At 35.2% G+C, this 12,730-nt stretch overlaps 2 protein-coding genes across 2 annotated transcripts; one reads left to right on the top strand and one right to left on the bottom strand.

Annotated features, from left to right (window-relative positions):
- The first annotated feature begins 600 nt into the window (after positions 1 to 600).
- Positions 601 to 5,137, top strand: LOC130805127 (reticulon-like protein B6). The gene is made up of 5 exons (XM_057669783.1): positions 601 to 1,171; positions 3,536 to 3,716; positions 3,794 to 3,935; positions 4,529 to 4,598; positions 4,692 to 5,137. Exons 1-5 carry the CDS (start codon positions 628 to 630, stop codon positions 4,859 to 4,861), a joined length of 1,107 nt encoding a protein of 368 aa, XP_057525766.1. The 5' UTR covers positions 601 to 627; the 3' UTR covers positions 4,862 to 5,137.
- Positions 5,138 to 5,670: 533 nt separating this feature from the next.
- On the bottom strand, positions 5,671 to 12,421 carry LOC130805126 (calmodulin-interacting protein 111-like). The gene is made up of 12 exons (XM_057669782.1): positions 11,714 to 12,421; positions 10,441 to 10,562; positions 10,161 to 10,249; positions 9,948 to 9,983; positions 9,225 to 9,318; positions 8,793 to 8,983; positions 8,089 to 8,667; positions 7,864 to 7,980; positions 6,837 to 7,541; positions 6,674 to 6,742; positions 6,455 to 6,589; positions 5,671 to 6,224 (listed from the first exon to the last, which is right to left on the bottom strand). Exons 1-12 carry the CDS (start codon positions 11,923 to 11,925, stop codon positions 6,111 to 6,113), a joined length of 2,463 nt encoding a protein of 820 aa, XP_057525765.1. The 5' UTR covers positions 11,926 to 12,421; the 3' UTR covers positions 5,671 to 6,110.
- Between the last annotated feature and the right edge of the window lie 309 nt (positions 12,422 to 12,730).

Below are 12,730 nucleotides of genomic sequence, written 5' to 3' on the forward strand. Positions count from 1 at the left end.
AGAGTAGCTGGTAAGTTTATCAGATGGGCAATTTATGAAATGTAGTATTGAACATTTGAACATTTGAACTAGAGTTGTTTATAGTTGAGTTAGACTTGATTTATCTGACTTGAAAAGTTTTCAAATGGGGCCTTGAACAACATTCTTGAAAAAGGTTAAAAGTATTAGCCGGCCAAGCCTGTCCATTTATAAGAGCGAGTAAGGATACAAACAATTGAGCGAGCTTTTTTGTTTCAATGAGACGCGACTTCAAAACAAGTCGTCTATATAATAATAATTTATAATAATAGTTTATGTAACCCATATATAAAGCGTGTCTCAAAATGAAATAGTCTAATACAAAACTTTTCATGTGAGACAATTTTATATTGATATATTCTCCATACATGTATATAAGAGCCCACTAAATACATTTATTAACAAAATTAGCTCCTTGTTTAACGTCTGTTACAAGAGTAGCTTATAATTATTATGATATGAGTATACGTAAGAAATCCTTAGGCTCGAGAAGAGTATAGTGAATAGTAATGTAGATCCCAAATAATGTAAGAAGAAATCAAGAAACATAGAAAAAAGAACCCAAATGGCAAGCAATGAGTGCACCACATGTAGACACCACTACTAAATATGATCACTTCCTTCCCCCACAAACATCAAAAATGGTATGCCACTCCTAAATTTTTCTTCTACCACGTGTCAACAAACTCCTTAAATATCTCTCCCTCGTCTCCTCCACGCCGTCACTTCCTCCCGTTCTCCGTCAACTTTCTCTCTCCTCGTTTCTTTCACCCTCCATCTAACTATTCTTCCCATTTTTCTCCCATCTCCAATTTTCTTCTTCTTCTTCTTCTTTTTCTTTTCGGCCATTCACGAAGCTTATCGATCGCCATGGCTGATCACGCTGAAGAACAGCACGAGTCGTTGATGGAGAAGATTGCGGAGAAGATTCACGGTCAGGATTCATCGAGTTCGTCTTCGTCTGATGATGAAGATTATAAGAAGGAGAAGTTGTCGCCGAGTGCAGTTCCTTCATCTGCGCATTTTCCTCCTCCTGAAGTTGTTCCTGAGGCTGAGATGTCTGAGGCTCCGGCTTCTCCTTCATCTTCAGCCAAGAATTTTCGCCTTTTTGGTCGTCAGAAACCTGTTCATTCCGTCCTTGGCGGTGGCAAATGTTCGTATTATTACTATCTCTCCACCATTAATTCGTTGTTCTTTTTCAATTGGCGTTTTTTTTTTGTGTGTTTCTAGTTTTACTTGATATGAACTAGTGGTGATAATTTGAAAACTCGCTTTTGCATTAGTGTTGTTTGATTTATTAGAAGAAACTACATTTGATGAGATGATTATGTGGTGCGTTTTTTAACTTGGAATTCGAGTGGTGCAATGTGAAAATATGGTGTAATGATTTAAAGGGCATACTCTAGCTCGACTTAATAATTTTGATTACATTAGTATTACCTATCTGCTGAAGTTGCTGTTATACCGATGTACTACTAGCTATATGTAGGTCATATTTTACGTGTTTAATTAGCTTATTTGTTTATTGGACACATTCTTTTTTGGGAGAAGAATTTCTGAGATTTTTTAGGAAACTGTCATCTTTAATCGCAGAAATGCAGAGTTTTGGTTATTGTGTAAAACTCCGTATTTCCATAGATTTTACTCATTTATTAGATCTTTGAAAGATATGCATCCATTTTTTTCATTGTTGAGACTTGAGCTTACATATTTCAGGATTTGGTAAGCATAACTTGGAATAACCAATGAGATTTTTGTGGTAATGGCAATAATAGAACTGCATTGTAAAGTTAAATATTAGGGCCTTAAATATATGCAAAACTAGATCAGAATTGTTCTATATGTTGCACGAACACACAATCATTAAAAGTGTTAGAAAAAATTCATATGAAAAATACTTGAGCATTTCTTGAGCAAAATCACAATTACAACAAATATACAACGAGCCATCAACAATACATCAATATGCTATATTTCATACTCTCTCCAATTCGGCCTACTTATTACATTTATCTTTGCTCACACTTTTACTTGTACTTATTCAAATCGAATACCCTATTTGGTTTGGAACCAATTTTAAGAAAATGGAGAGAGATTACATGAGAGAAGTGAGTTAGAGAAAAAGTGATAATTTAATGGCAATTGTGTAATTGGATCTCATAAGGGCATAAATAAGAGAAAAATGTTATCCCGTCCCCTTGAATAAGCATCAAAGAGAAAATATGTTTTTTTCAAGATAAATGTGGATATTTGAAAATAGTCAAGAAGGAGATTGAATTGTGTGGAGGATATTAAAACAGAGTTAAAATTTAGAGTGAAATTAAAAAGATAGTGATGAGTCTTTTCAAAATAGAAATGATGCAAAATGAGAGGAATGGGGAATACCATATAATGAAATGAAATGAGACATTTGATGTGAATATGTCTAAAAAAGAAAATGGAATATTTGATTAGAATAAGAGGAAGTATGTATTGGTCATAAAATTGCAGATTTCTTTAGCTATCTTAAATATTTAGACACAAATGTTTTCTTTATTTGCTGGACAAGGTGGCAGAGCGTATTTATTCTGCAATTTTCAAGGAGAATTTTGTATTTGACCTATTGCTTTGAGAAACTTTTACTGTTGGACTTCTCTTTAATTATTGCTGATTTATTGGTTTCTTATGCTATTATAACATCATAGGATTTTCCTGATGGCCCGATTTTGTGGGCTGATTTCAATGAATTCATTTTTGAGCATGCGTTTGTTATTTTCCTTTGTGTTGGTGTTCTATTGCTAAATTCCAAGTACGCAATGTTATTGAACATTTCTACGGAGGGACTTCTTGCATTTCTTACTGGTGAGCAAGATTTTTCTTGCTATTGACTATTCAGTGTTGCCATATGATATATTCTTCATTTTTGGGTTCTTATCTTGCCGTTGAATTTTGAACAATTAGTGCTTGGAGGAGGCTGTGATAAATTAACATAGTGCATTTTTCTTACTGGATGCTCGATATTGAAGAATCCATGATAAAGATAGCTATGATGATAATTTATTTTCAAGTCCATCCCTTGATTCTGAAAGGACTCCATTACTGTCTACAATTTGTTATTTTTTCTTGTTGAGAGTGCATATAAGACTATAGGAGATGATAGTCACTCTCAAGCATAACATGTATTTTACTTGTATCATGGGGAACAGTTCTTTTATCTTCTAGCTAGATCATCTGTTGGAAGAATGGTTGGAGGGGGGATCCATTTTGGGAGGAAACTCTTGAATATGACCATATCGCTATAACAGCAAGGGAGAGAATACTGTCTGTTAGATGGCAGAGGATGAGAGTGTTAATGTGAGAGCGTGACAAGTACAGAATGGCTGATAGGAGCTGCAGAGGATGCTCTTTTGTTTTCTCATACAGTCTTTTATAATCTTTTCATCCCTTATTCGTTTCTCAGTGTCGGTTTCTGTTGATGGTGGACGTCTGAAAATGTTTTTCCCCATCTAAATTGAGTGATTTGAACTTTTGTCAACAGCTGCTGATGTTATCCTCTGGAGGGACAAGAAGATTTCGGCCTTTGCACTTGGTGTAGCTACTGTTGTTTGGTTTCTCTTTGAGTTGCTTGAATATCACTTGCTGACTCTGCTCTGTCACATTTTGATATTTACGATTTCGTTTCTTTTCCTCTGGTCAAATGCTTCCGCCTTCATCCACAAGTAAGAAGTTTATCCTATGAACTCGTCCGCATTTTTTGAACACAACATCCTTCTGACTATTGTATTGTGTTGGCTAGGGCTCCACCACGGATACCGGATTTCCACATTCCTGATAATTACCTCCTGGAATTCATCTCAGTACTAAGATTCGAGATCAACCGTGCTCTTTCCTTGCTACGGGATATTGCCTCTGGGAAACAGCTCAAGAAATTCCTTGGAGTATGTGTTTTTAGCATCTCTTGTTTTGGTTGATATTTTTTCTTTTTCTTGATGTCAAATCCAAATATTCATAGCCACTATATAGCAGCTCTTTAGACGAATCAAACAAAATAGAGTAAAAATGTAGTAAAGTGACATTTTTTAACGGAAAAGAAAATTAAAAAAAGTTAACGAGTTTGTTTGGGACGTTGGCCGGTTTGACCACCTTGAAGTATTGGCACAAGCTGTTATGGAGGTTTTCGTAAAGACTAATTGTTGGTTGTTTAAAAAGCCAAATGCCAATAAAAAAAGCTACTTATAGTAACTTTTTGGTTTATGTTTCTTCGGGTGTTTCTCAATATAACCATCCAAAAAGCTATAAACCAAAAGCTAACCAAAAAGTTGATGAAAATGCCATTTACCACACACCCAACTATATTTCTTCTGAAAGCTTTTGTGGCTTTCCACGATGTTTTGAGTATCTATATTTCTCAATAGTAACTTTATTGTTGTTGTTGAGTATCTACACTAAAGAGAAGTTATAATTCACATTCCTTTTGGGTGTCTAGCAACGTTGCTTTATCCTAAATGGGTATTGTTGTCTTTGCCAACAGGTGATAGCAGGTTTGTGGGTTGTATCAATTGTTGGGAGTTGGTTTAACTTCGTGACTCTTGTTTACTTGTGTAAGATACTCAACTTCTCGACTGATATCCAATACTGCCGTGATTTTCTAATTATTTCACTAACACGATTTTACCGGGTATATTTCGGATCAGTGTTTGTTCTGTTACACACCGTGCCAGTGTTCTATGAGAAGTACGAGGACCAGGTAGATGCATATGCTGAGAAGGCAGTAAAGGAGCTCAAGAGGCAATATGCAATTGTTGATGAGAAGTATTTAAGTAAGATTCCAAGAGGGCCATTCAAAGACAAGAAGGCTGCATAAAGAGTGAGCTTATAGCTGGCTATGACACGGTTTTATGCTAACTTTTCGCCTTTAATGCTTATTTTGTATGGTTGTATCTGATGAGTTCATATTAGATATGAACTAGGTCTTTTGTTAGAAAGTTCCATGTCCTTGATTCTGTTAAAAAAACTCCTCCTCTAGCTTCTAGTTTATGTTCATCATCTTATGTTAGGGATGGCAAGTGAATATAAGTTTGCGGTAAATCAACTTATCGTCGCCTTTTCTCTTTCTAGTTATTACCAGAATCGTTTCGTATGTTTTCCTTTTTAGTAAATATATCAGAATCGGTCATAAGCTGTGAATATGGTAGGAAGACTATAGAAATAGACCAAATACTCGAAAGGCATGAAAATGTCTTTCAAATTGAGCTTAGAATTTGCAATTGTCTTTGTACATGGATGAAAGAGATCATGTATTCTTTGGTGTGGAACTCTTCACCTGTTTATCTACCACAAGATGTTTGACAAATAGCTGATATAGTTAATAGTTGGTAATTGACAGAAATGGTTGATTTAACTAACTAGCTGGTTTTATCATCTAATCTAACTAGGTGATTTTAAATAAATTAGGAGCAATTTATTTAAAAATAACATATTCATAACAATAAACCGTTTTAACCAGTTAATTTATTAAATACTAGCTTTCTATGGTTTGGCCAACCAACTATTAATTAATGATCATATTATATAAGCTAAAAAATTATTTAATAAACTATTTTATCAAAAATGATGGACTAGCAAGATTCGTAGTATTTTTTTTTTATAGGATCATGGGAAGACTAGCAGTAGTACTAGAAGTAGAACAAAGACTAATAGAAGTAGGACATAATATACAAAATAGGTATTGCCACAGTAATTGGTAGATAAATCACACCAATAATGGAGAGACTAATAAATTGTTTCATTTCTAATAACCTAATTACATACTCCATAGATAAGGCTCTTTAGAGAGCTATAACAAACACAAGCAAACTCTTAGTAGGACATGCCATCTATATCTTAAAACTCGTTTTTTCCACACTCGCCCACCAAACGCACCAGCAAGAAATACAAAAGCTGAACGAACTATATCCATCGCTAAACAAGACTTCAACAATGGAGCTTTCGATTTAGTCCCCTCAATGGAAGTATGTCTATGGAACGTAGTAGATGTTTCTCGTGAGATTCTCCTTCGGCCTTACAGAAAAGCTCGAACATACAACACCGAATCTGTGAAGAAGATGGATGGTCTATAAGAAGTAAGTAAGTTGCTCCTTCTTTCTAGATCCGCCTTCTCCATAGAGCTCGTTCCACTGCTTCAGCTCGTTCATTACTGCTCCCTCAGAAGCGAAACTTGCAGCAACCTACGGTAAAACATTATGCAAGGGATCAAAATATAAGCAAGCTTTTTATAATACAACACGAGAGCCTTGATCTTAAAAGATTAAGTCGGCTACATGAATATCAGTTCCAGTCGTCATCCACATAGATTATCTTTCTCTATTTATTTCGGTTTTCTGCCATCTCGACCTCTAAGTCTAAATTTTCCGTATATGGAAAAAATAAATTTTAGTCATATGATTTAATTTGTTACCTGGTTCTTGGCTTGCCTCATATCCTCCATGTTCAGAGGCCTCAAAACAATAGGTTCTTCCTGCTTTTCGGCTTCTTTGGTCTCAGTTGAAGCCTCGGAATCACTGTTATTCTCTTGAGCTTTCTTCTTCTTTGCCTGTAAGATCATATTCGATTTTGGGTTTTAATTCCATAGCAACACTAACTGAAAAAAGAGGAAGTTTCGAAAGAGAACACTAACCAAATCCTTCTTCCTTTCCCTCTGGAGCAGCTCACGAACAGGCCGGTATGCAGCAGTAATACAGAGATTCTGTTGGGCAAATGTAAACAAAGGTTCGGTTATGAGACCGCAATGGAAGAAACTTAGTACAATGCTTTCGATTTGAATGGAAACAAGTAATAACCTTAAGATCACTTCCGGTGTATCCTTCAGTCATGGTAGCAAGCTCATGGAAGTCCAAATTCTCGGCATGTTCTTTCGAAAGAAGAGTTTTTAAGATCTTTTCTCTATTCTCGATGCTAGGCAAACCCACCATAATCCTGCGCTCAAATCGTCTAATAATGGCTTCATCAAGGTCAAATGGCCTGTTGGTAGCAGCAAGAACAAGAATTTGTTCACCGGGTTTAGTCATCAAACCGTCCCAGTGTGACATGAACTCGTTCTTGATTTTCCTCATCGCCTCGTGCTCCCCGACTCTGGTTCGCTGTCCAAGCATACTATCAACTTCATCAACGAAGATAATGGTGGGTGAAACTTTGGCTGCAAGAGTGAACAATGCTCGGACATTCTTTTCGTCTTCACCAAACCATTTCGAAGTGATGGTGGACATTGAAACATTGATGAAGCTTGCCCCAGCTTCATTGGCAATAGCCTTTGCCAACATAGTTTTACCAGTACCAGGGGGCCCGAAGAGCAGCACACCTCTGCACGGCTTCAAAAGCCCGCCTTTGAAAAGGTCTGGCCTTCTCAATGGAAGCATAACGAGTTCTTGAAGCGACTCTTTTATGTCATCCAAAGCTCCGATATCATTGAATGTGACACCTATTTCATTTGCGGGAATGACCTCTGGCCTAATGCGCTTCTCAAATTCATTGTCCGGGGGCACTTCCTGTTCAAAATAATCACCTTTTCAGTAAAAAGACTTTTGAAAAGTAATAGAACCATGATAAACCGACTATGGTGAATGAGTGATTCCGACTATGGTGTTATTTAAAGGTGTTCATTCGGGTCATCAGGTTGATTTCGGGTTGGTTTGAAATCATGTTTGTGTCCATATTGTTTATTTACATAGTTGTAAATTACTTTTGAAGTCAGGTCAAATCGAATTCGATTACAAGATCAGGTAAATATCGAATCATCAAGTTTATTTTGAACACCTCGGGAGCTATTATTGTCATATCAATTCAACGTATCAGAAGCATGAAAGTTACCTTCACAGGGGGTGCATTTTCAGGATTCTTTGTCAGGGAACCTGTTTCGCCTTTGTTTTCAGCACCTGAAGTGTCGGACTTTCCATCTGTCTTCACGACACCAGCATCATCGGTTTGCTGTAAGTCGTATCGAATCAGATAATAATGTCAGTTTACCTCTTGAAACCAATCCTCGAAACGCAAAAGAGACTGTAAATTACAAATATAGAGAAATGAAAAACAAACCTTTCCGGTTTCACCATTAGTTTCCATTTTAGGCTTTCCCATTTGCTTTCCTTCCTGGAATATACTCAATCCATGAGACAAACTACTAGAAGATATGACGAGTTTCCCATTTCGGTACTCAGGAACCTTGTTATTCATCAAATGGAACGATATTGCAGACATCACAATTTCGTCAATGTGATTACTGAGGGTTATTGTGTCCGAATGGCAGATAGAAGCAAGATCGTCACAAACAAGATCATTCTCCGCAAGAACCTCAGAAATGTGGTTCCGCGTATCCTGAAATTGGATCGTCTTCATGTCCTCTTCCAACTGGGTATTCCAATTGACAAAATGGGTCTCGTCATCTGGAGGCCTAACATCAATGTTGTAGGGAAACAACGCAGAGAGTTGCTCATCGGCTTCTTCATAGTCAGTATCAGCATCGAGCATACGAGATCCCAACACCAAGACGGAACCCTCCAACTTATTCAACAGTTTTTCAAACAAATTGTATATCCTGTCTGACTGAAGCAGCAGCCTTTCGATGTCTCTGATATATAATATAACGGGGCTCTTTTCTGATGTCGCGACTAACACCTGCAGGGATGAAACGATATCTGATTTATTGAATGTTCATATATTTAAAACTGATTTTTAACACGTGAATAGACAGTTAGATCAGAGATCGACAAACAATCAAGCAATGAGATACGAAACTTTACCTTGTAGAGTGCTTGTAGAAATAGTTTCTCGTCAAAAGACCAGCTGCTTGTGCGCTTCGCTGAAGTTGATGCAGACGTTTGAGAAACAACATTACTCATATCGGTTGATGTTGAGGCGTTTCTACGATGCTTTGCAGGCGCAGGACTGCCAGATTTGATGTCCGTTGTGCTAGCTTGCCTGCGTAAAGACCCTGAAAGAAAAATTCATGAGTATTACGGAAAAAAGCCATTGTTGAAAAGAATTGCCCGAGATTTGTGAAATTGTTGGGTAAGTCACATGATTCCTAATCTCCTCGAATCGCGAATCGAAAATGCGAAAAACTTGAGCAAATCACAAATTCAAAAAGCAAATTATGTGACAATGGTTGAACATTCTTCGGATACAAATGATTTTGATGAAAGATTCATTGAGATTATGAGATATATATATACCTTTAGGTGCATCTCTTGGAGGAAACATTGAAAAGGAACCTAGCAAGCTGGAGACATGACTCAGTGTTGCTTCAGATATGGACCTACTCCTCCTCTGAAGTAAAGGATAAAACAAAAAGGTGTGAAAAATACAGCAAAAATTCATGGTATTTTTATTCAAACATTTGAAAACTCGATTCGGCCTCAAGGAAGCTACATCAAACAAGCAAAGTATTTGATCCTAATGTCAGTAAATGACTCCCACTTAAGTTCACACCTAGGGGAGTTAGAAGGTGTTTGATATTCACATCATGACCCTTTAACGAAACGTCGACATAATCAAATGAGTCGTTTCATAACAGTTTATGAAAATCAAAATCAAAACCAAATAACAAAATTTTTGGAGCCATTAAGAGTCGACACAAAGAATTTGTTAAAGAAAGGCAAATTTATGGGGATCTTTCAACCCCATCAAGCAAAGTATATGGAATTTTAGACGGGGCAACAAAAATTGAAAAAATTTTGAAGGCCGCAATTTCAGAAATTATGATATTTTCTAACAATTTTGTATCTTTAGACACCAAATAAATTTTATATAATTTAATATTGAGGCCCCTGATTTTTCGGCACCCTGTACGGTCGAGCATATTGAACGTTCTCAGAACCTTCCCTGATTTTAGATTAACCAACACAATATCAGATATTAAAAGGCCTAAAATTTGTAACAGTGAGAGGAAAGCTTACTGTATCCTTTTTCTCGAGGCCATACTTGTTTTGCATCTGCAAGAACCAACAAATTAACATTAGTACATGTACATCGAATCATCACCGGAGATTGTATCAATCATCAACAACAATATGTAATCACCCTGAATGCCTAGGCGGGATGCAGGGTAGATCGAACCTTACCTTTTTAATAACAAAAAGAATTCGTATAAATCGGGTTGAGATAATTACCTTTATGGAGAAATCAACTACATCCAACAACAACAACTTTGCATCAAAGTGGTTTGCCAATGCTTTAGCGAGCAATTGTTGGTAGAGTTCTACAAAAGAAGAAGCCACATATTAGTTAGAACGTAACAAGGAACAAATCTTTGCACATCTAATGTAGTTATTCTGATGTCTTTTTGAATTTGCTACATTATGCAAACAGAAATGAGAGTTTTTAGATCTGGGGTAGCAAATTCGAAGGGGCAGAGCGAGCCGTAATAAGGGACACAAAAAGATTGCTTACCAGCTGGTCCTGATAACAGGATAGCCCTGCTTCCAGGTGACAGATTCTTGGTGAACTTTGAGATGTCAGTATGCTTTAGATGCACATAAGCTGCGCTTGTCAAAAGTGCTCGGGTTTGCTCACTGTTACAAACATCAAATAACAAGATTGTAAAATCGAGAAAAACAATAAGATCTCGGTCGATATGCTAAATATTGGCATACTAAAACCCGAAGGGATAAGCTGAAACGGTAATAGATCAGTTTCACTGGTCGTCTACACTAAAAATTAATGTCATATTAGCAATCAATCAAATTAGGCACCATGTGAGAATCTTAGCAATCAACCATCATTTGGAAAAATCAAAGCTCAACAAAAAGCCTAAATAGTAAAAATCAATATGCACAAGAGAACAAGAAATAATTCCTAAGAAAATGGATAGAATATACTAATACTTAACATCACTTGAATATTTTACAATAATATTTAGATAATTGAACAAAAACTATTCCACATAATATTATTAAACAAATTTTTACACAGAAAATCATAGAACTATCCTGATTCTTGGCTTTTTGCAAGCAAAACCAATTAAAAGAATTGAAACCATCAAAAATCATGATAAAATCTAAGATCATATTATATCTTTGTCAATAATCATAAATTTCTTCCATATAACATCTATAAGGAAAAAGAATATAGTCTTAAAAGGAAGGAAACACTTTATCAAGCATATATTCACAAATTCTCAACAACTTCAATATTTGCATCAAAAACCCAAGACAAAAATGATATTTTTCTATAATATTAGATTCATATAATCCAGAATCAAACCAAAAAAGAATCACATAACTCAAAATTCCTATTCAAAAATATAATATTTTTTTGTACCTTTCTTCATCAACCCACCAAAATCAACAAATAATCAACACTTATACAAGAATCTATGTAATAAAACTCAAAATCTCTAATATTTGCATCAAAAACCCAAGACAAAAATGATATATTTCTATAATTTTAGATTCATAAAATCCACAATCAAACCAAAAAAGAATCACATAACCCAAATTCCAATTCAAAAATCTTTCTATTTTTTTGTACTCTTTCTTCATCAACCCACCAAAATCAACAAACAATCAACACTTTTACAAGAATCTATTTAAAATACTCAAAATTTTCTAATATTTGCATTAAAAACCCAAGAAAATACTCAATCTCCATCAACCCACAAAAAAAAAAAAGACAAAAACTTTATCCACAACTTAATAATCCAAGTATAAGTCATAAAATTTACCTTAGATAATAAGGAAATTCATCAAAAGAGACTTTAGTCTCTTTTCCATCAACAATCAATCTGGATAACTCAGATTCAATCTGTTCGGCAGAAATGCTATCCAATGAAGAATTTGAACCAATTAATTTACCAACACTTTGGCCAGAAGCTAATCCAAGCCCAACCCCAACACCAACACTTAAGGCAGATAACAGAAAACTTTTTTGCTCCATTAATTCTTCAGATTCTTAAACAAAAACCCACAAAAAAGATTGAATCTTTTTTCAAAAAAAATTCTAAAAATGTGAAGTATTAGAAGATTTGGTGAGATGGGTTGTTTTATTTTGCAATAATTTAGGGGAAAATGGAGGAAAAAGACAGAATATTAACAGCAAAAATGGTGGGATTCTTGCCTGTTTATTTAGGTGGTTTGGTTTGATGATCTTACAAGCATTTGGGTCCTATCTCATCCTATTTATAGAGGATTATTAGGCATTGGTGGATGTTAACTTCAACAAAAAAAAAATTAAAGAAAAATAAAAAGGAAAAAGCTTTCTGTAATGTTTATGGAGTACTAACTTTGTAAATAGTAGTACAATTGATTAGTGTTTTACTCCATTATTAATTATTACAAGAAAATATAAATAATAAAACAAAAAAATAAAAGTGAAAAAGAAAGAGAGGAGGAAAAGGCCAATTGGACACAGTTGTGACCTTTTTCTGACTTACAGGTTAAGGAGTCTTGTTTTCTGACTCCCATTTTATTTGATTGGATTTTGTTTCTCTTCTCTTTTTTCTGATTGGCTCTTTTCTTTCTTTATTACTTATTTTTCTATTTTTATAATGCTCCTTTGTCTTTTTATTTGGGTTTATTAAAGAATCTTCGTTTTAAAATACTCGCTACATAATAATTTATAACACTATTTATCGATCAAACTTATTTTATATATTGCGGTTAATGTATAAGAAAAAATATTGTCAAGAAGTTGAATCTTATTTGAATCGTCTAATTGCATACTTTCGTAATATTAATTTTTT

Source organism: Amaranthus tricolor, chromosome 2 (assembly GCF_026212465.1).
Source record: "Amaranthus tricolor cultivar Red isolate AtriRed21 chromosome 2, ASM2621246v1, whole genome shotgun sequence".
Taxonomy (NCBI): domain Eukaryota; kingdom Viridiplantae; phylum Streptophyta; class Magnoliopsida; order Caryophyllales; family Amaranthaceae; genus Amaranthus; species Amaranthus tricolor.

Excerpts from the sequence above, each read along its gene's own strand:
- LOC130805126 (XM_057669782.1), bottom strand. The coding sequence starts at position 11,925 with ATGGAGCAAAAAAGTTTTCTGTTATCTGCCTTAAGTGTTGGTGTTGGG. Across the intron at positions 8,668-8,792 it reads TTCTACAAGCACTCTACAAG|GTGTTAGTCGCGACATCAGA; the intron begins GTAAAGTTTCGT and ends TCATCCCTGCAG. Across the intron at positions 6,225-6,454 it reads TGAGGCAAGCCAAGAACCAG|GTTGCTGCAAGTTTCGCTTC; the intron begins GTAACAAATTAA and ends GTTTTACCGTAG.
- LOC130805127 (XM_057669783.1), top strand. The coding sequence starts at position 628 with ATGATCACTTCCTTCCCCCACAAACATCAAAAATGGTATGCCACTCCT. Across the intron at positions 3,936-4,528 it reads AGCTCAAGAAATTCCTTGGA|GTGATAGCAGGTTTGTGGGT; the intron begins GTATGTGTTTTT and ends CTTTGCCAACAG. Across the intron at positions 4,599-4,691 it reads CGTGACTCTTGTTTACTTGT|TGTTTGTTCTGTTACACACC; the intron begins GTAAGATACTCA and ends ATTTCGGATCAG.